The sequence below is a fragment of the Alosa alosa genome, chromosome 19 (genome assembly GCF_017589495.1).
Source record: "Alosa alosa isolate M-15738 ecotype Scorff River chromosome 19, AALO_Geno_1.1, whole genome shotgun sequence".
Lineage (NCBI taxonomy): Eukaryota > Metazoa > Chordata > Actinopteri > Clupeiformes > Clupeidae > Alosa > Alosa alosa.
In genome coordinates, this window is record NC_063207.1 from 3290970 (window position 1) to 3315788 (window position 24819).

Sequence of the window (24819 nt, forward strand, 5' to 3'; positions counted from 1 at the left end):
GGAGTGAATGTGTGCAAAGTCAGTATAGTGTGAGTTCAGAGTTCGGATGGCCTGGGGATAAAAACTTCTCCTGAGTCTCTCAGTTCTGGCTTTGTGACTACATAGGCGTCTTCTTGATTTCAGCGGTAGGAATAATCCATTGTTAGGATGAGAAAAGTCCTTCAGAATCTTTTGGGCTCTTAGGAGTACTCTTCTGGAATAGATATCTTATTATTCCATATATTATTCCACTGTATCAAAGAGTAACAAGGTTGTAGCAGCACAGCTGTTACATGTACACTGAAGACAATGAGGCCTTGACTGGAGCTAAGAATGGTTTGTATATCAAATCTATCATGACCAGATTTACCCCATCCAGCAGGTCTCAGGTCAGCTCTTTGCCTCTGATGAAAATTTTGGCAAATTGGCAAAGTTTTGTAAAAGCACTCAGTATTACAATGTAACAACTATATGTAGGTACCCACAAATACATAATGCAAGTACAATGATAGTACCTGATAGTATATGTTGTTACACAGGTTGTCCCACTGTACCTAATCAGGTAGTTACACTGTAACAGCGACAGATTAAAATAAAGTGTTACCGAGTCCGGTAAATTTACCTGGCAACCGTTCCAAGAAATCCTGTTGATCGTGGGACTCCATTTTAGTGAGTGGTTGAAGTGTCTGACATGTCAAACAGTACCTGCTCATTCACCGTGCTTAATGCCAGCCCTCATTGCCTGCAGAGAGTGCTCTGAAGGAATGAACAGGATGATAGGAAAATTATTTGCCTAACTGCTTTTCAACCATTCCATGATTTCTGATCTTTGTAAAGGTTGCGCAATAATTTTTGCAACAATAATTGCACTAATTAAAACAGCTCCTCTAATGTATGTGATCATGAACAATAATTGCACTAATTAAAACAGGTCCTCTAATGTATGTGATCATGAAAACGACTGTTTAATACTTCTCTTTTTCTTCCTCTTCTTCCTCCTCCTCTTTTTCTTCCTCTTCTTCTTCTTCTTCCTCCTCCTCTTTTTCTTGTCTGTCACCTTAGCTTTTATCTGACCAGCATCTATGACCACTCGATCTTCGAGGCCTTCAGTAAAGTGGTGCAAAAGCTCATTCCCCAGCTTCCCACCCTTGAGAACCTCCTGAATATCTTCATTTCTGTAAGTCCCCTGCCACTCATTTTTGCTGAGTTTTTCTTACCGAGGCTCCCGACATCAAACCCAGTCTACTCTCCCTGCACTCACAGCCAAGGAACAGTCAGGCAGAAATCTTTAAGTCACCAACTGCATGAAGGAAAGGAAAACATGTCTCAGTCTGCTGCCGATTACACACTTTTTAATGTTATTTTTAGTGGGTCATTATAACCATCTTTAAGTGCAAAAACTGATTCCAACCATATTCTAGTTTTCATTTCATAAAGGCAGACATTAATAGGGACTGAAACCGTTATATCACCAGCTTTATTAATGTATAAGAAATGCAAGTTTTCTTTTGAGAACATTGTTTAAAGCACAGGAGAAGAGACAGATGGTAACTGGCTTTATTCACAAACAACAAGAGGGAGTTTGCCAAGTTAGCCAAACAACAGCGTTGTCTTAAGCAAAACAAGAGCAGTGGATGAACTGGTATGATGTTGAGAAGAGGAAGATCAGCTGGAGACGAATGGGCCACAGAGGCTAATAACATTTAATTCACTGTAGGAGCCAAGGCTTTGAACCAGTTCATGGAACGAAAACGAAAACCAGAAACTTTTGCCATTTTGCTAGGAACAAAAACGAAACCAGAAACTTTATGATTTTTTTATGTTCCGAAACAGAAACAATTTTTTAAAATAGTGGCTTTTTTTGTTCCTGGGAAGGTTTGTGTCTTCAATGAAATGGTGAGGGTCACCTCCTGTCATTCAGTGAATGCATGGAGAGTGCAGACAGAAAGAGCTTGACCCTAGCAGGCAATCAAAAGGCCTATGAAGTCTCCAAATCTCAATGATTTCATTTCACCTGTTTTCTCTTTTTACTAGGCCGTGACGAACATTGTTGGAAAAAAAATAGCATTAACGTTAAGGCTACAGCTTTAATTTATTTGGAAAAACGTAATAGTCCTCATTTTGCTATTTAGACAATGGGAAGGCATCCAAGAATCTGATATTACAGTACCCACCAAAAATATACTCTATATGTGACAGCAATTTTGTTTGACAGGAAATTATTCAGGCTAAAGGCTATAGGAAGACACTGGTGCAGCTTGTATAAAGCAGAGGCCTAGTGTTTTATTATGTTTGCTGTAGGATAGAGTCTAAAAGACAATATTGTGACTATTAATAGCTAGGTTGAAAAAATACATATATTTTTGTCCGACAGCTGACATGGAATGTTATTAACCGGTTCAGGAACAATATTTTTTTGTTCTAACCGGTTCGGGAACGTCAATTTTTTAGGGTAGGAAGCAAAACCAGAAACGTTAAAATACTGTTTCTGTTCAGAACGAACCAATTGGCAAAAAAAATCTGGTTCAAAGCCTTGGTAGGAGCCACTTACTGTATGCACTTCCTAGTCCACAGAACCTCAGTCAGTGGGTTGGTGAAGATGGAGCCTGCAGGCGATGTATGGGGTCATGGCTCTTTACAGCATGTTCTGTCTGGTTGTTTGACTAGTTTGACCCAGGGTTGTCACTGACAAGAGCTGTATAAGTGTTATCTGAGGCTACTGAAAAGGCGAGCCAGTGGTTATGGGCAGGGTAGGAATTTCACGGCGGCCACGACGGCCATGGCCGTCGTAGCCCCTTGCGCTTGGTCCGTGAGGCCCCTTTGAAAAATCAGAGGTTTACAGGCCACGGTGGCCTTGGTGCCCCCTTCTTTCAATATTCTGCTTTAAACCTACTAATAGCAATTTTGTTTAGCCTGTGGCCTGTCAAAATAATCTTAGCATTCACAGCATAAATTTATTTAGTCTTTTACGCAGTGGAGAAAGTGACAGCAAAGAAAGAAATTGCGTCCAAATTCACCCATTCTCAGTTGAACTACTTTCATGCGTAGCCTATTCATCACACAGACATCACAAGTATCACATGAAAGAGCTTTTCTCAGCTTTGTTAGCCGATAATTGCTGTGTTGAACGGTTCACAGAAAAAGTAAATAATATAATTAAATTTAATCATACATTCTACTGAAGGTTTTGCGTCCCATGATCTCCCTACCCATTCATCTCGGTGGAATACTTTCACGAACCCTTCTTTTTAACACATGACAAACCATATATCAGAATAAACAGGAGACCTTACCAACACAAAGGTGTAAAGTCCCCTGTACAGTTAGCCGTTCCAGAGTAATCCAGTTTTGAATTTGCAGTAAAGTTCGACATACATGGATGTCTCCAAATTTGGGCTTTAAGTTTTACAATGTGTTTAAATTGTTCCACATGATTTCATAACGGGCCAAATACAAAATAAATGTTACAAATATCAGCCTAGATATTGGTAAATCAGAGTACAGCTGACTAAGAATTTGTGAAAGTAGCCTTAATGATCACAAAATGCTAAGCATGCATCTAGGCTATTTGAGTTTCTTAAAGCTGAGCTGTGATTAAATTGTTCAATACATGATTTCATAACAGGCCAAATATAAAATAAATGTTATATATAGCCTAGATAGTCAGATGATTTACAGTTCTATGTAATATGTTATGTTTTCATTTCATGTTTTTGTAATGTTTCATACAGTGATGCAGGTCTACTGCAGTGAATAGGCTAAACTTTGATCATTTCTATAGCCTACTACTGTATAGTTAACTTTGGCCTTGGTGCCCTGACATGTGGCCTTTGTGCCCCCCACCAAATATGCCCAACTGAAGGCCAAGTGGCCTTGCCCCCAGAATGGTGAAATTCCAAGCCTGGTTATGGGTGTTATTTTTCGTGCTCAACATTTTTTTATTAGAAAAGACTTGTAGTGTTACACTTCCAGTCACAGTTTACATTGAACATGCAAACCACAAATTACAGCACGGTACTCAATATGCAGTACAGCTGATGAGACAGAAAGGGAGATGGTGATCGAGTTCAAAGAAAGCAATTACAATGACAGCATCAACTACGTAGTATGGTCATGGCTGTTATGATCTGAATTGACCCAGAGATATGTCAAATCTTGTCACTGTGTTTCTGGAGAGGTACTGTACTTATCTCAGTTTGTAGCGGGTCTCAACCCATCGTGAGTGTGGAGGGGGGGTCAAGGATGCCAGACACCACTGTTGAGCCCTGAGGTGTCGTGGGCTTAACCCTTAAAGGAGTACCGTCACTGTCGGTGACGGGAATGTTGGGAAATTAACATTCTAAAGAATATCTGGGTTCATTGAATTCAACATAGAATTTTAGAACCTTCAATTGTTACGGAACTTAGAATGTTCAAAAACCTACACCTTTAAGGGTTAATTCAATGGAATGCCAATGAAGGTGGATGTCTGCCTTGACCCCAGTGAACTGCACATGGTGGTTGTTAAGTTGGTGGTTTCTTTCTCCCATTTTGGCTCTTTGTTCAGGTTATTGGTAACGCGTTTTGTACTGTGAAGGAGGGCCTTTATGGATCCCGGGTATAACATACGGTGTATTTGCAACTGTCACAAGTCGAGTCTACATTGTCGTTGAATCTTGCGCTATGCGATGTAATAGGAAATAGGCTTCGCTGTAGCAAGGAAATGTGTCCTTGTATGTCTTAAAAGTCTAGGTGTTTCTCACAGTTCACCAAGAAATGAAGCTAATTTTAAATCAATGTTCAGTGCATTTTATAACTGCAAACATAAATAGCCAGAGAAGTAGGGCTTTCATAATTCCCTGTCATAAATGCCTGAACGGTATCCCTAGAAACAGTCCTATGGATATAACTTTAATTATACTGTGCAACCGGAAAGTTTTCAGACCCTTTCACTGCATTGAGCATTGAGTGTAGATTGATGAGAAAAAATGAATTGAATCCATTTTCAGATGAGTCTGAGAACTTTCCATTTGCACTGTACATGTATCACACAGTTGAACGCAAACACACACACACACTATCTCTCTCACACACACACACACACACACACACACACACACATGCACTCTTACACGTAAATCCTTCTATCCTTGTAGTTCTGCTTAAGGCTGGGATGGAGTTTGTAATCTTGCTCAGGATTAGTTGTCCAACCAAAATGTCCAAATCTGATCATAAATAAGTTTGACTTTAGCCAGATGATGGCAGTAGAATGCAAATAACTACAAAACTATTTGAAGACAAACCAATCTGTCACAATCTGTTTTTCCAAGTCTCTATAATGCATGATCTTTGGAGAAGTGATATGGAGTGACCATTTGACCTTTATTTTAACGGTTAAATAATTTGAGAACCAGTTAATTTTCAATGATGATCTGGCCAAGAGGCATCAGCAAGTCAGCCCACACAACAACAACAATAACAACAACACTAAACAACACATACATCACATGTACTGCACAATATGGCAGACATATGCAACAGGACGAAGACTATTATAAAAAAAATAGTAAATCAGAAAGTGTAGAAATGGCTTATCAGCGGGTACAACAATCAACTATGTTTGTTGCAATGTTTGCTTTAGATGAGAGCTGTGAGTTTGAGCGAATGTAGTATGGTGTTGTTTTCTCCAGACTCGCTGTAATAATTGATTGAATCACTGCACACATCTTTCCACAGTTATTTCAGAGCAGCTGCATGTCTTCCGCCAGCCGTAAACATCAATAGATGAATACAGTGATTGATTAGAAGCACAAAATGCCATTACACTGAATAACATGTATCTGCGCTCAATAACAGCATTGGAACTAAAACGCATTTTATTATGCGGAACTCAACTCCTGTCAGCATAATTATGTTTTTACTGTAAGTACCCTTCAGGGTGATGGGATGTATTTATTTATTGCCTGATTAACAATTATAGAATTAATGTACTGCATTATGTTATTATCATTTTATTTTATTGTCGAGTAATAAGTATAACTGCAATCATCTCGGGAATCTCAGTAAAAGCTTTTAGCTTCTGTCATTTCTGTTCGGGCTGGGAGACAAAAAGTTGGGAGACACTAAGTTCAATGCCGTTCCTCAGCACTTGAATTTACAGTAATTGGTCTATTATGTTATGCTCATGCTGCTTCAGTAAGTTTTTGTCTCCGGTGTGTGTATGTGTGTGTGTGTGTGTGTGTGTGTCCTCAGAACTCAGGCATTGAGAAGGCCTTCCTGTTTGATGTGGTCAGTAAGATCTACATTGCCACGGACAGCAGTCCGGTGGACATGCAGACGTACGAGCTGTGCTGTGACATGATTGACGTGGTCATCGACATCTCCTGCATCTACGGGTACGTTTGCACTGAAATAACCCAACCCTCTTTGCAGTGACCCTCTTATGTCGTCTGATGGAAATCAATGGTCATTTGGTTCTCCTGTTTCCCCACCAATAAGATTCATGAAACACACAGCAGCCAGACAGTCAGTCAGACAGACAGACAGACAGACAGACAGACAGTCAGCCAGTCAGACAGACAGACAGACAGACAGGCAGACATTCAGACAGACAGACAGACAGACAGACAGACAAACAGACAGACAGCCTATTCAATCTACTTCACTGCAGTTCCATGAGTCATACAGTGGCCCAGCTCTATCGGAATAAAAAGAGATGGAAATTAGTATAAGTATATATACTCTTTTGATCCCATGAGGGAAATTTGGTCTCTGCATTTATCCCAATCCGTGAATTAGTGAAACACACACAGTGAGGTGAAGCACACATAAATCCCGGCGCATAAACAGCGGCGCTCGGGAAGCAGTGAGGGGTTAGGTGCCTTGCTCAAGGGCACTTCAGCCGTGCCTACTGGTCGGGGTTCGAACCGGCAACCCTCCGGTTACAGGTCCGAAATGCTAACCAGTAGGGCACGGCTGCCCCTATTACGCAACTGAAGTGCGTAACCTCAAGACACCCTCCCCATCTCCTGCTTCCTCCATCTTATGCCTGGCTTGTGGAAAATGCTCCTTTTGGAGCGTATTAAGGCTGGGCTTCCTCCTCCATCTTATGCCTGGCTTGTGGAAGGTGCTCCTTTTGGAGCGTATTAAGGCTGGGCTTCGTTCGGCCCTCCGGGGGCCTGGGAGAGAGGAATCCTGGCCCCCCCTGTCCCAGACTGAACCGTGGTGTGGGAGGCAGGCTGGGGCCGGGGATGGTACGGACGCGAGGAGGCCGGAGGCCAGGGCAGAGCCCCAGGGTCCTACAGCTGTCGGTTTGGAGTCGTCTGCAGAAGCAGATGAGCCCTGCGGTCTCACTTCTGTTGCCAGGAAAGCACAGAGACACGGAAAGAGAGAGGGAGAGAGAGAGAGAGAGAGAGATGCTCCGAATCAGTTGCAGTCTGGCTATTAATCCATCCAAACATGGAAATGCCTGATACACACACAAACACAAACACACACACACACACACACACACACACACACACACACACACACACATGCACACACACACACGAGAGAGAGGGAGGAAAGAGGGAGGGAAAGAAGTAGAGAAGTTTTCCTCCATATCTTTTCATGTATGCATTTTTTTCGGAAACTTTGAAAATAAATGAAATTCTGTCATATTTTTCATCTTCCATCTAATTTGACTAATGAATATTGTGACCCGATTTGCTGTCTCAGTGTGCTTACATAAATATGTTCACATTAACTCATTTGAAACAGCTTAGAAGTGGATGGTTTGTCTTGTGTGCCACAGTACAGTTAGTGCCTCCGCTTCAAGTATCAAGGGAAATCTACCATTCCTTCCCCCAGATCTCGTCACGTAGAAAAAAAAAAGGTTTAGCTTAAATCGCTGCTTTAATTATTCTGTGTAATTCTAGTTTTGCACTACATCTGTTACGCTTTAATGAACCCCTCATTTGATTCATTTCTCTTTCATCCTGCTCGTTCTCAAGACCCACAGTATGCCGTACATTTATAGACTTCTGGCATAGAAGTTTGCCGATTGAGGAAAAAGAAAGACAAAACTGACATTGAAACTAAAAACTCTAAAAACTATAATATTGACACCGAAACATTTATATTTAAATTGAAACTTTTGACACTTAAAAGAGACACTCATTAAAATCAAGAACAAATGTTTTTTGGTTCGCTCTGATATACCTTTTTGATGAAGATGTTCTCTGCATGATGGATTTTTCAGCATTTGCTTTTAACTGACAGTTCTTTCTGGTGCCTGCTGTCGTTCTGTCTCTGATGGCCTGGTAGGGGAGAAGCAATAAACACATGATTTGCATAGACACAGTGAGCAATTCACCTCTCAACAGTCTGAACTTGCCTGATTTTGAATGCTATAGTTTGTAGGTATTGAGAGTAGTAGAGATGTCATCCTATAGATGTTACCATTCATCCTATAGAGATGTTACCATTCATCCTATAGATATTTCATCCTATAGATGTTACCATTCATCCTATAGAGATGTTACCATTCATCCTATAGAGATGTCATCCTATAGATGTTACCATTCATCCTATAGAGATGTTACCATTCATCCTATAGAGATGTCATCCTATACATGTTACCATTCATCCTATAGAGATGTTACCATTCATCCTATAGAGATGTCATCCTATAGATGTTACCATTCATCCCTTAGAGATGCTACCATTCATCCTATAGAGATGTCATCCTATAGATGTTACCATTCATCCTATAGAGATGTCATCCTATAGATGTTACCATTCATCCTATAGAGATGTTACCATTCATCCTATAGGGATGTCATCCTACAGATGTTACCATTCATCCCATTGAGATGCTACCATTCATCCTATAGAGATGTCATCCTATAGATGTTACCATTCATCCCATAGAGATGCTACCATTCATCCTATAGAGATGTCATCCTATAGATGTTACCATTCATCCTATAGAGATGTTACCATTTATCCTATAGAGATGTCATCCTATAGATGTTACCATTCATCCCTTAGAGATGCTACCATTCATCCTATAGAGATGTCATCCTATAGATGTTACCATTCATCCCTTAGAGATGCTACCATTCATCCTATAGAGATGTCATCCTATAGATGTTACCATTCATCCCTTAGAGATGCTACCATTCATCCTATAGAGATGTCATCCTATAGATGTTACCATTCATCCTATAGAGATGTCATCCTATAGATGTTACATCCTATCGATGTTACCATTCATCCTATAGAGATGTCATCCTATAGATGTTACCATTCATCCTATAGAGATGTCATCCTATAGATGTTACCATTCATCCTATAGAGATGTCATCCTATAGATGTTACCATTCATCCCTTAGAGATGCTACCATTCATCCTATAGAGATGTCATCCTATAGATGTTACCATTCATCCTATAGAGATGTCATCCTATAGATGTTACCATTCATCCTATAGAGATGTCATCCTATAGATGTTACCATTCATCCTACAGAGATGTCATCCTATAGATGTTACCATTCATCCTATAGAGATGTTACTATTCATCACATAGATGTTACCATTCATCCTATAGATGTTACCATTCATCCTATAGAGATGTTACCATTTATCCTATAGAGATGTCATCCTATAGATGTTAACATTCATCCTATAGAGATGTCATCCTATAGATGTTACCATTCATCCCTTAGAGATGCTACCATTCATCCTATAGAGATGTCATCCTATAGATGTTACCATTCATCCTACAGAGATGTCATCCTATAGATGTTACCATTCATCCTATAGAGATGTTACTATTCATCCCATAGATGTTACCATTCATCCTATAGATGTTACCATTCATCCTATAGAGATGTTACCATTTATCCTATAGAGATGTCATCCTATAGATGTTACCATTCATCCCTTAGAGATGCTACCATTCATCCTTTAGAGATGTCATCCTATAGATGTCACGGACAGAAGACGACCCAAGAGCGCAAGTTCAAATTCAGAGTCTTTTTATTGAAGGGTTCAGGGGGGAAGAGGAGTGAGAGAAACGTGAGGTCTTGGAGGTTCCGGTTCCAGGGGTGCTAGGAGTGCCAGGGGTGTCAGGGGTTCCAGGGGTTCTCGGGGCTCTGGGCTTTTCCAAGTTTCCGGGGGGTTCCAGTCCAAGGTGCTGAGTGTGTGTGTCCCCCAGTGATCGAGCGGCGTCTCGGGCTGAGGGTGGTGACGCTGCCGGGGCTCGCATTTGCCTGGTGGTCGGAGGCCTGGGGAATCACACACACAACAGCAAGGTGAACAGCAGGCAGTAGTACAGACCAGGGCTAGGCACTAAACGTGGTGAGAGACAGAAGGCAGATTCGAGTTACCGGGGGGGCTGAAGATCGGAGAGTAATCGAGAAGATCCGGAAGGCAGGTCGGGATAACCGGGGCAGTAGAACAGGGAGGCAGTCAAGAAAGGATCCGAATCACAGGTAGGAGTCAGCGCGTAGACAGGCAGGCAGGCAGGTTACTGGTCCAGGTTTGAAGACGATCTGACAGGGCTTGGCTGAAAAACAGGGCTTTATATACTGGGAGAGGTTAGTGGAGAAATGCAGTGCAGCTGGCAGAGTAATTAGAGCAGAGCAGGGCGGAGCCAGGTGGAGCTCGTTAGGCAGAGTAGAGAGAGAGTGAGCAGAGTGGCAGAGAATTTAATCAATTAAGGTTGTTACCAGGGAGAGAGAATGCTCATGACAGGACCCCCCCCCTAAGGGACGGCCCCAGAAGTCCCAAGAACATCATCATGCCGGGAGGGTGGAGGGGAGCAGGCGGCGGGTCAGGACTCCTCCGAGCGGTCCGAGTGAGCATCCTCATCCTCAGAAGGAGCTGGAGGGTCACGGTCGGGAGACAGGACAGGTACTGAGACAGGATCAGGGTCAGGCACAGGACAGGAAGCCGGGCGGGCAGGACGGCTAGGGACCCCTCTGGGACCGCCCCTACGGTTGCAGGCTGATCAGGATGTAGTCGGTGGAAGTCAGTGATGAGGGTCCGGTCCACTATCCTCCTGGCCGGGATCCAGGTCCTCTCCTCCGGACCATATACCTCCCAGTCAACGAGGTAATGGAGACCCCTACCCCGTCGCCTAGAGCGGAGCAGCCGCCGGACGGTGAAGACAGGACCGCCATCTAAGAGGCGCGGAGGAGGCGGCGGCGGAGCCGCAGGGACCAGGGGACTTTCATGGACCGGCTTGACCTTGGAGACGTGGAAGGTGGGATGGACCCGCATGGAAGTGGGCAACTGAAGCCGAACCGCCGTTGGACTGATGACTTTCTGCACAGGAAAAGGACCAATGAAGCGAGGCCAGCTTTTATTGATTCAACCCGCAGCGGCAGATCCCGGGCAGACAGCCAGACCTTCTGACCAACCCGGTAAGTAGGTGCTGGGGCCCTCCGTCGGTTGGCACCGACGGCGTAGCTGGTTCCTGACTTCAGGAGCATAGTGCGAGCCTGGGCCCAAGTGCGGCGGCAGCGGCAGGCATAATGCAAGAAAGCAGACGGACAGGTGGCATCCGCTTCCTGGCTGGCAAACAGTGGGGGTTGATACCGTGGACACACTGAAAGGGGAGAGCCCGTGGCGAACTGGTGAGTGAATTATGGGCATATTCCACCCAGAGCAGGTGTTGAGCCCAGGCCCGGGGATTTTGGGAGGTCACGCACCTCAGTGCCTTCTCCAGCTCCTGGTTCATGCGTTCAGTTTGGCCGTTTGACTGTGGGTGGAATCCAGATGATAGGCTGGCAGTGGCCCCAAGGAGATGACAGAACTCCTTCCAAAAGGTTGCTGAGAATTGCGCCCCCGGTCTGACACTATATCCTGGGGTAGGCCATGGATAATGGAAACACATGTTCCAGGACCACCTGGGCGGTCTCCTTAGCAGAGGGTAGTTTAGGAAGAGGCACGGCGGGTCATCTTACTAAAGCGGTCAACAATGGTAAGGATGACTGTGTCCGTCCAGGGCTGGAAGACCCGTAAAAAGTCCAGTGAAACGTGGGACCAGGGCCGCTTTGGGTACAGTAGGGGTTGCAGCAACCCAGCAGGAGGCTGGTTGGGGGTCTTGTTTCGGTTACAAGTGGGACAAGCTCGATGAATTCTTGACCTCCCGTCTCATCCGCCCACCACAGAACCGCTGGCGGACCAGATGAAGGGTGCGCAAAGTGATGCCGGATGACAGGCCAGGCGGGATTCAGCTCCCCACTGGATCACAGGGTGACCTGAGATTTGCTGGAACAAACAGACGGTTGGGGCCCTGGTGCTTGGGCCTGGCTGGTTCCGGCGAGCCTCCATGACCTGCTTCTCGATCTCCCAGGTGAGGGGCACCAATACGACAAAGTGGCTGGGAAGAATGGGAGCTGGCATGGCGGTGATCTCGCCCTTCTGAAACATCCGGGGAAAGGGCATCAGGTTTGATGTTGCGAGATCCCGGGCGTAGGAGAGCCGGAAATTGAAGCCGGTAAAGAACAGAGACCACCGCTGTTGACGGAGTTCAGCCTCCTGGCTGTTTGGATATACTCCAGGTTTTGTGGTCTGTCCACACTACGAATGGTTCCTTTGACCCCTCTAACCAGTGCCGCCATTCTTCAAGGGCGAGCTTGACGCCAGCAGCTCGCATGTTCCCAATGTCGAAGTTGCATTCGGCTGGGGTTAGCCGACGGGAGTAGAAGGCACAGGGGTGCATCTTGCCATCCTCGGCTGCTCTCTGAGAAAGCACTGCACCCACTCCCACGCCCGAAGCATCTACCTCCACCACAAACTGCCTTGCTGCATCTGGAGGATGGGAGCGAAGTGAAACGGTCTTGAGGCTATTGAAGGTCTTTTATCAGCAGCTGCTGTCCATTGGTACGGCTGTTTAGTGCTGGTTAGCCGCCGAGTGGTGCAGCCACTGTGCTATAGTTTCGAGGAATCCTCCTATAAAAGTTCGCGCAGCCCAGGAACTGTTGTAACTTTTCCTCGGTGACTGGACTGGCCAGGACGCGACAGCCGACACCTTCGCGGAGATCCATCTGAATGCTGCCCCTCGCGATCACATACCCCAGGAATGAAACGGTCTTGGCATGGAACCGCTTCTCTGCCTTCACAAAAGAGAGTTCCAGCAGGTGGCGAGGACCAACTGGACATGGTGCGCAGGTTCTGACAGAGTCTTTGAGAATATTAAAATATCGCCAAGGTACACAAAACGTAATGTATTTAGCATGTCCCGAGGATATCATTCACTAGGCTTGAAAAACTGGTGGGGGCATTGGTGAGGCCGATTGGCATGACGAGGTATTCTATAGTGGCCGGTTGGTGTTGAACACAGTCTTCCACTCGCCTCCCTCTCTCACCCGCCCAGATGGTAGGTATTGCGGCTATCCAGCTTCGTGAATACGGTGGCTCCTGCAGCAGTTCGAAGGCAGACGAAAGTAAGGGCAGTGGTAGCTGCATTCTTAACCGTGATGTCGCTCAGACCGTAATCTATGCATGGACGAAGAGAACCGCCCTTCTTACCGACGAAGAAGAATCCCGGCCCCGCGGGGAAGAAGACGGTCTGATTATCCCGGGCAAGAGAGTCATTAATGTAGTCTTCCATGGCCTTTTCTTTCCGGGGCTGACAGTGAATACAGACGACCCTTGGGAGGTACTGTGCCAGGCAGGAGATCAATCGCTAATCATAGGGTCTGTGTGGGGGTAGAGATGTCGCCTTGGATTTGTTGAACATCTCTTTTCAGGCTGTGGTAACAGGTCGGAACATTGGATATGTCCTGGGTAGCTTAGATATTTCCCCGTGAACTGGCAGGGTGGCCCCCCTTAAACAGGTCTGGTGACAACTCCCTTCCCACGACGACTGTTCCTGTCTCCCAGTCGATGTGGGGTTGTGCTGACGGAGCCACGGGTATCCGAATGAGTGGTTGGCCAGGTGAGTGTAGGAGGTGAAACTGATGGACTCTTGGTGGTTTCCTGACAGCAGAATTGTCACAGGGGCTGAGATGAGTGACCGTGCCCAGATGATGTCCATCCAGGGCTCGCAGGAATGGGTTGTTCCAGTTGATGATGGTTCGCTCCAGAATCCACAAGGGCGGCCAACGATGAGTCGTGGTCGGAAAGCTGAAGAAGGCATGAAGCAGGGTTTTCGGATGGAGGGGAGACTGAAGACTTGTTGAGCTCACCCCGATCTCCCCTACACCTGGTGAGCTGCTTTTTTGTCGGACAGGTGGCGACCACGGGTGATTTTCACCACCACAGTAGAGGCAAAGGTTGAGGTTAGACGGCTCCACGCCCTCGAGTCAGGAGGCACGGCCATCTCCATGGCCTCAGGCTGATTGAGTTGGCCTTTGGACTTGACAGGCAGGGGCTGACAGGAGGTATCGACTGGAGCGCGGATGGCAGGTTGACTGGAGACTCCCTCCGGTCTGTATAACGGCGGTCAATGGCGCATCAAGCTGAGGGCGGGTCGCGAGAAACAAGCTCGCCTGATATAGTCCGCCGCTGTGGAGGAAGGCTTGCAGCAGTGCCTCTGAGTTAAAACAAGCTTTTACCCGGCCAGGGTAAATTTTAAAGTCAATGGAGAAGTCTGCCACTGTCCTGATTGTTCTGACGGATGGTGAGCAGAGCTTAGACGCCGGCTGTTGGGACAGCCTAGATCAAAGACCTTAACATCTCCCTCCTCAAAGGCACTGAAGGAGGCATTGGCTGGGGTTTGGCCGGGTCGCATTCCGCCGCTTCCCACAACCGAAAGCCTCGGCCGGGTGAGATGGGTGATGACATACCCCACCTTGGCCCCCCGCTGAGAACGTCCTGGGCCAGTAAATTTAACTGGATTCGCAGCTGCAAGAATGGTCTTACTTGCTCCTTGGTTTACATCGAAACGCCCGGTCCCAATCTTTGTCTAGAGCGGGGATCTGGTGGCAGCACCACCGGGTGGGACAGGGAAACAGAAGAAACCAGGGGTGGGTGCAGGTGGAGTAGCCGGGTTTGAGAGTAGTTGCAGGGCTTGGGGCTAACAGTTGTTGCTGCAGTTGGAACTGTTGCTGCTGTAGCTGAAACCGTTGCTGCTGCTGTTGAAGCTGTTGCTGTTGCTGCTGGATCTGTTGTTGCTGCTGGTTGATTGCTGTTGTTGTTGGTTGCCTAGCTGGAGAAGGGGAAGCGATGTCGCCAGCCACCTGATTGATGTCTCCCCAGTGCTCCCAGTCGCTGTAGGGCAGTCATCTCGGGCTCTTCCTCCATAGTGGTCAGGGAGGCGCTATCCATGATGGTCGATCGCTCTGTCACGGACAGAAGACTCCACCCAAGAGCGCAAGTTCAAATTCAGAGTCTTTTTATTGAAGGGTTCAGGGGAAGAGGAGGGAGAGAAACGGAGGTCTTGAGGTTCCGGGTTCCAGGGGGGGTGCTAGGGAGTGCTAGGGGTGTCAGGGTTCCAGGGGTTCTCGGGCTCTGGGCTTTTCCAAGTTTCGGGGTTCCAGTCCAAGGTGCTGAGTGTGTGTGTCCCCAGTGATCGAGCGGGCGCCTCGGCTGAGGGTGGTGTGACGGCCGGGGCTCGGCTGCCTGGTGGTCGGAGGCCTGGGGAATCACACACACAACAGCAAGGTGAACAGCAGGCAGTAGTACAGACCAGGGCTAGGCACTAAACGCGTGGTGAGAGATTGACAGAAGGCAGATCGAAGCTACCGGGGGGGCTGAAGATCGGAGATAATCGAAGATCCGAAGGCAGGTCGGGATAACCGGGGCAGTAGAACAGGGAGGCAGTCAAGAAAGGATCCGAATCACAGGTAGGAGTCAGCTGGGCCAGGACAGGCAGGCAGGCAGGTTACTGGTCCAGGTTTGAAGACGATCTGACAGGGCTTGGCTGAAAACAGGGCTTTATATACTGGGAGAGGTTAGTGGAGAAATGCAGTGCAGCTGGCAGAGTAATTAGAGCAGAGCAGGGCGGAGCCAGGTGGAGTCTCAAGGGCAGAGTAGAGAGAGAGAGTGAGCAGAGTGGCAGAGAATTTAATCAATTAAGGTTGTTACCAGGGAGAGAGAATGCTCATGACAGGACCCCCCCCAAGGGACGGCCCCCAGAAGTCCCAAGAACATCATGTGCCGGGAGGGTGGAGGGGAGCAGGCGGCGTGGTCAGGACTCCTCCCAGCGGTCCGAGTGAGCATCCTCATCCCTCAGAAGGAGCTGCTGGAGGGTCACGGCCTGGAGACAGGACAGGCCTGAGACAGGATCAGGGTCAGGCACAGGACAGGAAGCGGGCCGGCAGGGATCTAGGACCCCTCTGGGGCGGCCCCCACGTGATTGCAGGCTGATCAGGATGTAGTCGGTGGGAAGTCAGTGATGAGGGTCCGTCCACTATCCTCCCTGGCCGGGATCCAGGTCCTCTCCTCCGACCATATACCTCCCAGTCAACGGGTATTGGAGACCCCTACCCCGTCGCCTAGAGGAGCAGCCGGACGGTGAAGACAGGACCGCCATCTAAGAGGCGCGATAGGAGGCGGCGGAAATGCAGGGACCAGGGGACTTTCATGGACGGCTTGACCTTGAGACGTGGAAGGTGGGATGGACCCCAAGCATGGAAGTGGGCAACTGAAGCCGAACCGGCCGTTGGACTGGATGACTTTCTGCACAGGAAAAGGACCAATGAAGCGAGGGGCCAGCTTTTAGGGATTCAACCCGGCAAGAGGCAGATCCGGGCAGACAGCCAGACCTTCTGACCAACCCGGGGGTAGGTGCTGGGGCCCCTCCGGTTGGTTGGCACCCGACGGGCGTAGCTGGTTCCCTGACTTCCAGGGAGCATAGTCAGCAGCCGCCTGGGCCCAGGAGTCTTGGTGAAGCGTGGCATCACGAAGAGCAGACGGACAGGTGGCATCCGCTTCCTGGCTGGCAAACAGTGGGGGTTGATACCCGTAGACACACTGAAAGGGGGCAGCCCGGGGGCGGAACTGGTGAGTGAATTATGGGCATATTCCACCCAGAGCAGGTGTTGAGCCCAGGCCGGATTTTGGGAGGTCACGCGACCTCAGTGCCTTCTCCAGCTCCTGGTTCATGCTCAGTTTTGGCCGCTTGACTGTGGGTGGAATCCAGATGATAGGGCTGGCAGTGGCCCCAAGGAGATGACAGAACTCCTTCCAAAGGTTGCTGAGAATTGCGGCCCCGGCTCTGACACTATATCCTGGGGTAGGCCATGGATACTTTTAAACACATGTTCCAGGACCACCTGGGCGGTCTCCTTAGCAGAGGGTAGTTTAGGAAGAGGCACGAAGTGGGTCATCTTACTAAAAGCGGTCAACAATGGTAAGGGATGACTGTGTCCGTCAGAGGGCGGAAGACCCGTAAAAAAAGTCCAGTGAAACGTGGGACCAGGGCAGCTTTGGCAGTGGGGGTTGCAGCAACCCAGCAGGAGGCTGGTTGGGGGGTCTTGTTTCGGCCACAAAGTGGGACAAGCTCGGACTTGAATTCTTGGACCTCCGTCTCATCCCGGCCGCCACCAGAACCGGCCATGGACCAGATGAAGGGCGTGCGAAGTGATGCGGGATGACAGGCCAGACGGGATTTGTGCCCCACTGGATCACAGGTGACCTGAGATTTGCTGGAACAAACAGACGGTTGGGGCCCTGGTGCTTGGGCCTGGCTGGTTCGAAGAGCCTCCATGACCTGCTTCGATCTCCCAGGTGAGGGGGCCGCTCGACAAAGTGGCTGGGAAGAATGGGAGCTGGCATGATGGCGGTGATCTCGCCCTTCTGAAACATCCGAAAGGGCATCAGGTTTGATGTTGCAGATCCCGGTAGGAGAGGCGTGAAATTGAAGCGGGTAAAGAACAGAGACCACCGCTGTTGATCGGAGTTCAGCCTCCTGGCTGTTTGGATATACTCCAGGTTTTGTGGTCTGTCCACACTTACTTAATGGTTCCTTTGACCCCTCTAACCAGTGCCGCCATTCTTCAAGGCGAAGCTTGACGGGCCAGCAGCTCGCGGTTTCCCAATGTCGAAGTTGCATTCGGCTGGGGTTAGCCGAATGGAGTAGAAGGCACAGGGGTGCATCTTGCCATCCCTCGGCTGCTCTCTGAGAAAGCACTGCACCCACTCCCACCGCCCGAAGCATCTACCTCCACCACAAACTGCCTTGCTGCATCTGGAGGATGGGGAGCGAAGTGAAACGCGTGTCTTGAGGCTATTGAAGGCCTTATCAGCAGCTGCTGTCCATTGGTACGGGCTGTTTAGTGCTGGTTAGCCGTGAGTGGTGCAGCCACTGTGCTATAGTTTCGAGGAACCTCCCTATAAAAGTTCCAAAGCCCAGGAACTGTTGCAACTTTTTCCTCGAGACTCAGGGACTGGCCAGGGACGCGATTGCCGACACCTTCCGGAGATCCATCTGAATGCTGCCCCTCGTTGATCACATACCCCAGGAATGAAACGGTCTTGGCATGGAACTCGCACTCTGCTCACAAAAAAGAGAGTTCTCCAGCAGGTGGCATGAGGACCAACTGGACATGGTGCGTGTGTTCTGACAGAGTCTTTGAGAATATTAAAATATATCGCCAAGGTACACAAAAACGAATGTATTTAGCATGTCCCTGAGGATATCATTCACTAGGGCTTGAAAACTGCTGGGGGGCATTGGTGAGGCCGATTGGCATGACTCCAGGTATTCATAGTGGCCGGGTTGGTGTGTTGAACACAAGTCTTCCACTCGTCTCCCTCTCTCACCCGCACCAGATGGTGGTAGGCATTGTGAAGGTCCAGCTTCGGAATACGGTGGCTCCCTGCAGCAGTTCGGGCAGACGAAAAGTAAGGGCAGTGGGTAGCGATTCTTAACCGTGATGTCGCTCAGACCCCGTAATCTATGCATGGATCGAAGAGAACCGCCCTTCTTACCGACGAAAGAAGAATCCGCTCCCGCGGGGGAAGAAGACGGTCTGATTATCCCGGGCGCAAGAGAGTCATTAATGTAGTCTTCCATGGCCTTTCTTCCGGGCTGACAGTGAATACAGACGACCCTTGGGAGGTGCTGTGCCAGGCAGGAGATCAATCGGCAATCATAGGGTCTGTGTGGGGGTAGAGATGTCGCCTGGATTTGTTGAACATCTCTTTCAGGCTGTGGTAACAGGTCGAACATTGGATATGTCCCAGGTAGCGCTAGATATTTCCCCGGTGAACGGGCAGGGTGGCCCCTTAAACAGGTCTGGTGACAACTCCTTCCCCACGCACGGACTGTTCCTGTCTCCCAGTCGATGTGGGGTTGTGCTGACGGAGCCACGGGTATCCGGTGAATGAGTGGTTGGCCAGGTGAGTGTAGGAGGTGAAACTGGATGGACTCTTGGTGGTTTCCTGACAGCAGAATTGTCACAGGGGCTGAGATGTGAGTGACCGTGCCCAGATGATGTCCATCCAGGGCTCGTGCAGGAATGGGTTGTTCCAGTTGATGATGGTTCGGCTCCAGAATCCACAAGGGCGGCCAACGTATGAGTCGTGGTCGGAAAGCTGAAGGCGGGCCGGCGAAGCAGGGGTTTTCGGATGGAGGGAGACTGAAGACTTGTTGAGCTCACCCGGTCTCCCCTACACCTGGTGAGCTGCGGCTTTGCCGGACAGGTGGCGACCACGGTGATTTTCCACCACCACAGTAGTAGGCAAAGGTTGGAGGTTAGACGGCGCCGACGCCCTCGGGAGTCGAGAGGTACAATCTCCCCCCATGGCCTCTCAGGCTGATTGGAGTTGGCCTTGGGACTTGACAGGCAGGGGGCTGGACAGAGAGGCATCGACCAAAAGTGATGGCAGGTTGGACTGACCCTCTGAGTCTGTAATAACGGGCGGTCAATGGCGGCATCAAGCGAGGGCGGGTCATGAGAAACAAGCTCGCTTTTGATATAGTCCGCCAAGCTGTGGAGGAAGGCTTGCAGCAGTGCCTCTGAGTTAAACAAGCTTTGACTGGCCAGGGTACCTAAAGTCAATGGAGAAGTCTGCCACTGTCCCGATTGCCCTTGACGGATGGTGAGCAGAGCTTGTGACGCCTCGCTGTTGGCGCAGCCTAGATCAAAGACCTTAACATCTCCTCCTCAAAGGCACTGAAGGAGGCACAGGCTGGGGTTTGCCGGTCGATTCGCCCGTTCCCCACAAAAAGCGAGCCTCGGCCGGTGAGATGGTGATGACATACCCCACCTTGGCCCCCGGAGAAGGTCCTGGGCTGTAGTGCGAACTGGATTCGCAGCTGCTCAAGAATGGTCTTACTTGCTCTTGGTTTACATCAAAACGTTCCGGGTTCCCAATCTTTGGTTCAGAGCGTGGGGATCTGGTGGCAGCACTGCGGTGGGACAGGAACAGAAGAACCAGGGTGGGGTGCAGGTGGAGTAGCCGGTTTGAGAGAGTAGTTGCAGGGCTTGGGCTAACAGTTGTTGCTGCAGTTGGAACTGTTGCTGTTGTAGCTGAAACTGTTGCTGCTGCTGTTGAAGCTGTTGCTGTTGCTGCTGGATCTGTTGTTGCTGCTGGTTGGATTGCTGTTGTTGTTGGTTGCCTAGCTGGAGAAGGGAAGCGATGTCGCCAGCCACCTGATTGATGTCTCCCTCAGTGCGTTCCAGTCGCTGTAGGGCAGTCATCTCGGGCTCTTCCTCCATAGTGGTCAGGGAGTGCGCTGGGTCCATGATGGTCAGATCGTTCTGTCACGGACAGAAGACGACCCAAGAGCGCAAGTTCAAATTCAGAGTCTTTTTATTGAAGGGTTCAGGGGGGAAGAGGAGTGAGAGAAACGTGAGGTCTTGGAGGTTCCGGTTCCAGGGGTGCTAGGAGTGCCAGGGGTGTCAGGGGTTCCAGGGGTTCTCGGGGCTCTGGGCTTTTCCAAGTTTCCGGGGGGTTCCAGTCCAAGGTGCTGAGTGTGTGTGTCCCCCAGTGATCGAAGCCATGCCTCGGCTGAGGGTGGTGACGCCACCGGGGCTCGCCTGCCTGGTGGTCGGAGGCCTGGGGAATCACACACACAACAGCAAGGTGAACAGCAGGCAGTAGTACAGACCAGGGGCTAGGCACTAAACGTGGTGAGAGACAGAAGGCAGATTCGAGTTACCGGGGGCTGAAGATCGGAGAGTAATCGAGAAGATCCGAAGGCAGGTCGGGATAACCGGGGCAGTAGAACAGGGAGGCAGTCAAGAAAGGATCCGAATCACAGGTAGGAGTCAGCGCGTAGGCAGGCAGGCAGGCAGGCAGGCGGGTTACTGGTCCAGGTTTGAAGACGATCTGACAGGGCTTGGCTGAAAAACAGGGCTTTATATACTGGGAGAGGTTAGTGGAGAAATGCAGTGCAGCTGGCAGAGTAATTAGAGCAGAGCAGGGCGGAGCCAGGTGGAGCTCGTTAGGCAGAGTAGAGAGAGAGTGAGCAGAGTGGCAGAGAATTTAATCAATTAAGGTTGTTACCAGGGAGAAAGAATGCTCATGACAATAGATGTTACCATTCATCCTATAGAGATGTTACCATTTATCCTATAGAGATGTCATCCTATAGATGTTACCATTCATCCCTTAGAGATGCTACCATTCATCCTATAGAGATGTCATCCTATAGATGTTACCATTCATCCTATAGATGTTACCATTCATCCTATCCCTTGTTCCTCTCAATGTCAGTGTTGCAATGTTAGTGTAGAAGTTGTTACTAACTAATGAAACAATATTTAATTGAATTGAATTGATTGTGTCTTGACTGTGTTCCTTGCCAGTCTAACTGGGGATGAGGCTGGATCGCCCTATGACAAAGAGTCCATGGCCATCATCCACCTTAACAACACCACGGTCATGTACCTGAAGGAGGTCACCAAGTTCCTGGCCATGGTGTGCTTCCTGAGGGAGGAGAGCTTTGAAAGGAAAGGTGAGTGAAAGCACCTGTGGGCAGGAGACATTTTGTTTTTGTATTTTTCTTTCATCTGCTTTCACACCTCCTCAGAAATCTCAGGCCTCTCAGACAGCCACAGTTGACTTGAGAGGCCGCCCATCTCTGCTCTGAAATGAGCTGGAGCTTTGTGAGCTTGTGGTGTGCAATGTGTGGTAGGGTAGCCCGTGACCCCTAGTTCAACTCCAAGGAGTCAGACGTGCGAGTGTGTACGTGACTATCTGTCCCTGCTCCCTCCTGCAGGGCTTATCGACTACAACTTCCACTGCTTCAAGAAGGCCATCGAGGACGTGTTTGACGTGCGCCTCAAGGTCCAGAAGAGCCGCAAGCTGCTGAGCCAGCGCAGGTGGAGTAAACAGAACACTCCCAACGGAGCCCACGTCCAGCCACACTGACCACATCACGGGAGAACGTCTGGCTGTCACCCTGTTCCGGAACAATCGCCATGGAGCCTTTTTTTAGCTCTTTTCTTTTTTTTAGATGTGTTAGATGACATGTGAAGATTAACAAATAGCATTTTTCTTTTCTTTTCTGTAAATCATAAAACTCAGAAAAATGAAAATTGTACCTGGAAAGTACAATGTTTTTATATAATAATATGATATTTTGTTTTTTTGTCAGTAGTAGCCAAAGAGATCATCTCCAAACAGTTGCCTTTTTTCATTATCCACATAGGCTACTGATTTTGATTTTACTAATGTAATATAGGACGTTGTGCCAAAAGAGACCTATTTGATTTCATCGAGTAGTGTTACACTGTGTGAATTAGTGAAACAATGATTGCATTTGTGTAAATAATTTGCATTCAATCAGAGCACCTCCCTGAGCTGTGACTTAACTGCTGCTTTACCTAGTCACAGTGTATCAGTGTTATCATTAAACAGATGTGAAAAACCTAGACCCCTGCCATTATAGACCTACGTATATTAATATGGCTCTTCATTGCCGATATATACCTGTATTAATATGGCTCTTCATTTGCTCAGATTGTAAGAACATAGGCTACTAGTATTTTCAGGTCACCTGTTTTCTTTCTTAATTAGAGCATACATCTTTTCTTAATAACTGACATTGAAACAAGCCTTTCATAAAACATAAACATAATCTCCTTAAAATGGGTCAATACCTTGCATGTCAATATGGTTTACATCTGTTTAGAAAGTGGACTATCAAAGTTTGTTCACATTCAACTTGCTGTTATTATATTTAGACAGTGACAGGTCAAATGATTATTCTCATTTTTTTCTAGGAGTTGCTTGAATGCTTGAACTTCTTCAGCTTTATGTTTCAAAGCAAAAAGATTTATAATCACAACATGTTTGCCCTTTGTTTTATTACTAATTTGTTGCATATTTCTGTATTTATTTATTTATTTTGTTAAATAATAAAGATGGCATTTGTTACGTCCGTCACCTGTGAGTAGGCCTATATTGAGAACTGTAAAACATTAAATAACATGCCAATATATACAAGCTGGTCACGTGCCAAGGACTTGTGTACTTGTGAAAGTACATTTCAGACAAATAGGAAATCTTTACGCAAGTGTGAGCACCAGATGCACTTGTCTAATCTGATCATAATATTGGACCCAGTAGGTCTATGTGGAGTGACTAAGTATACTGCAACAAATTATGGCTATAATATTGACCCTTATGAATTTGAGAACTGAAGGGAACTGGAGTTACTTCCACTGAATTATATAGTTGAATGGCCAGAATTATAGCAATGTTTTGGTAGAGGTTGCAGGGAGATTAATCTAGTAATCTAGCAACGGTAGGTAGCCCACATGACATGACCACTGATGTCTCTGGGTGCAATCCAATCACATGCATTAGCCCGCTAAATGTGTTCGAGATGCTGTCAACAAGCGGCCAAAGGGTCTGATTGAACTGGCGCTGCTGGGGCGCTCTGCGGGCTAAGCACGTCCACGGCTAATCTCCCTGGGTTTCCTTACCTTACATGAGGACTGTGGTGGTTGTGTGTCTGGTTAGGTCACTGCTTGTTACATAACCGCCACGGCTCTCTCGATGGACGCTAAATCGTCTGTGTGGTGAAAACTACAATGTGTTACATAAGACAATTTCATGTTTAGAAAAAATAATCCTTCTCGCCGATCCCCCCCGCCCTTCTCTTTCGGTATCAGTCTGACCCATCTGTGGCTACGAGCTCTCCCGTTGCTGGCATGAGTCGTTCTTAAATTTAGAAAAGAAAAAAAAAATCTCGGACATCCTCCCTGGATATGTGTATTTATGACACAACAGCAGTGTTTCACTAATACGAATTTCTGGGTGGCTCGCAGACAAATCTGGCGGCTTTCCCCTGCCATTTGTCGATTGTTTTTTTTGTGATTGCTGAGTTAAAGTTTGCTCTGACGCTGCTGATTATGTTAATTAAAAGCGGCAGGATCTGTCACAGCAGAGTAGAATCGATGTAGGCCTACTGTGTAGAATAGATGGTGGCTGTCGCTGAAATAAACAGTTGCTTCGAAGTGATTTATTATGTCTATTTTTTAATGTTATTCATGGTGCCTTGCAAGAATGTGACCTGCAGTTTTATTGTAGACAATAGGCTACTTCTTAAACTTATGTTTTATGATCACATAATCACATCATGCGAATCCGTAGGCTAGGCCAATCTAAACATTTGTTTTAAAGCAGTTGTTTTAGACACCTGTTACTGTGTTCTTAATGAGATCCCACTACTTGCCCAACGATCTTTTCACCCAGGCATGGGTTTTTCACATAGCAGAATTCACCAATTAGCGAAAGCAATTTGACTAAGAAAAATCATGCATTTTCTCCATGGAATTACATGGTAGAAGACGCTGAAAGAGAGCTATGCTTCTGTTTTGTGTTCTAGATGACTTTCTCATCAGTGCGTTCTATGGGCTCTTTAACCCAAGGCAGCAATCCACGTTTTAAATCAGATTAAAGCCAGATCAGTGTCGTATAGAATAAAGTAAATGGCTAAAAGCAACAGATGTGCACCAGTGTTGG

General features: G+C 47.8%; 1 protein-coding gene across 2 annotated transcripts in view; it reads left to right on the forward strand.

The window, feature by feature from the left end:
• rragd (ras-related GTP binding D) overlaps positions 1 to 23235 on the forward strand; it is a 36877-nt gene extending 13642 nt beyond the window's left edge. For both annotated transcript variants that reach the window (XM_048228155.1, XM_048228156.1), the window contains exons 4-7: positions 1042 to 1156; positions 6211 to 6353; positions 21654 to 21802; positions 22067 to 23235. In XM_048228155.1, the coding sequence (XP_048084112.1) occupies positions 1042 to 1156; positions 6211 to 6353; positions 21654 to 21802; positions 22067 to 22218 (559 nt within the window). In that variant the 3' untranslated portion in view covers positions 22219 to 23235. The remainder of the gene's footprint in view (positions 1 to 1041; positions 1157 to 6210; positions 6354 to 21653; positions 21803 to 22066) is intronic.
• The last annotated feature ends 1584 nt before the right edge of the window (positions 23236 to 24819 follow it).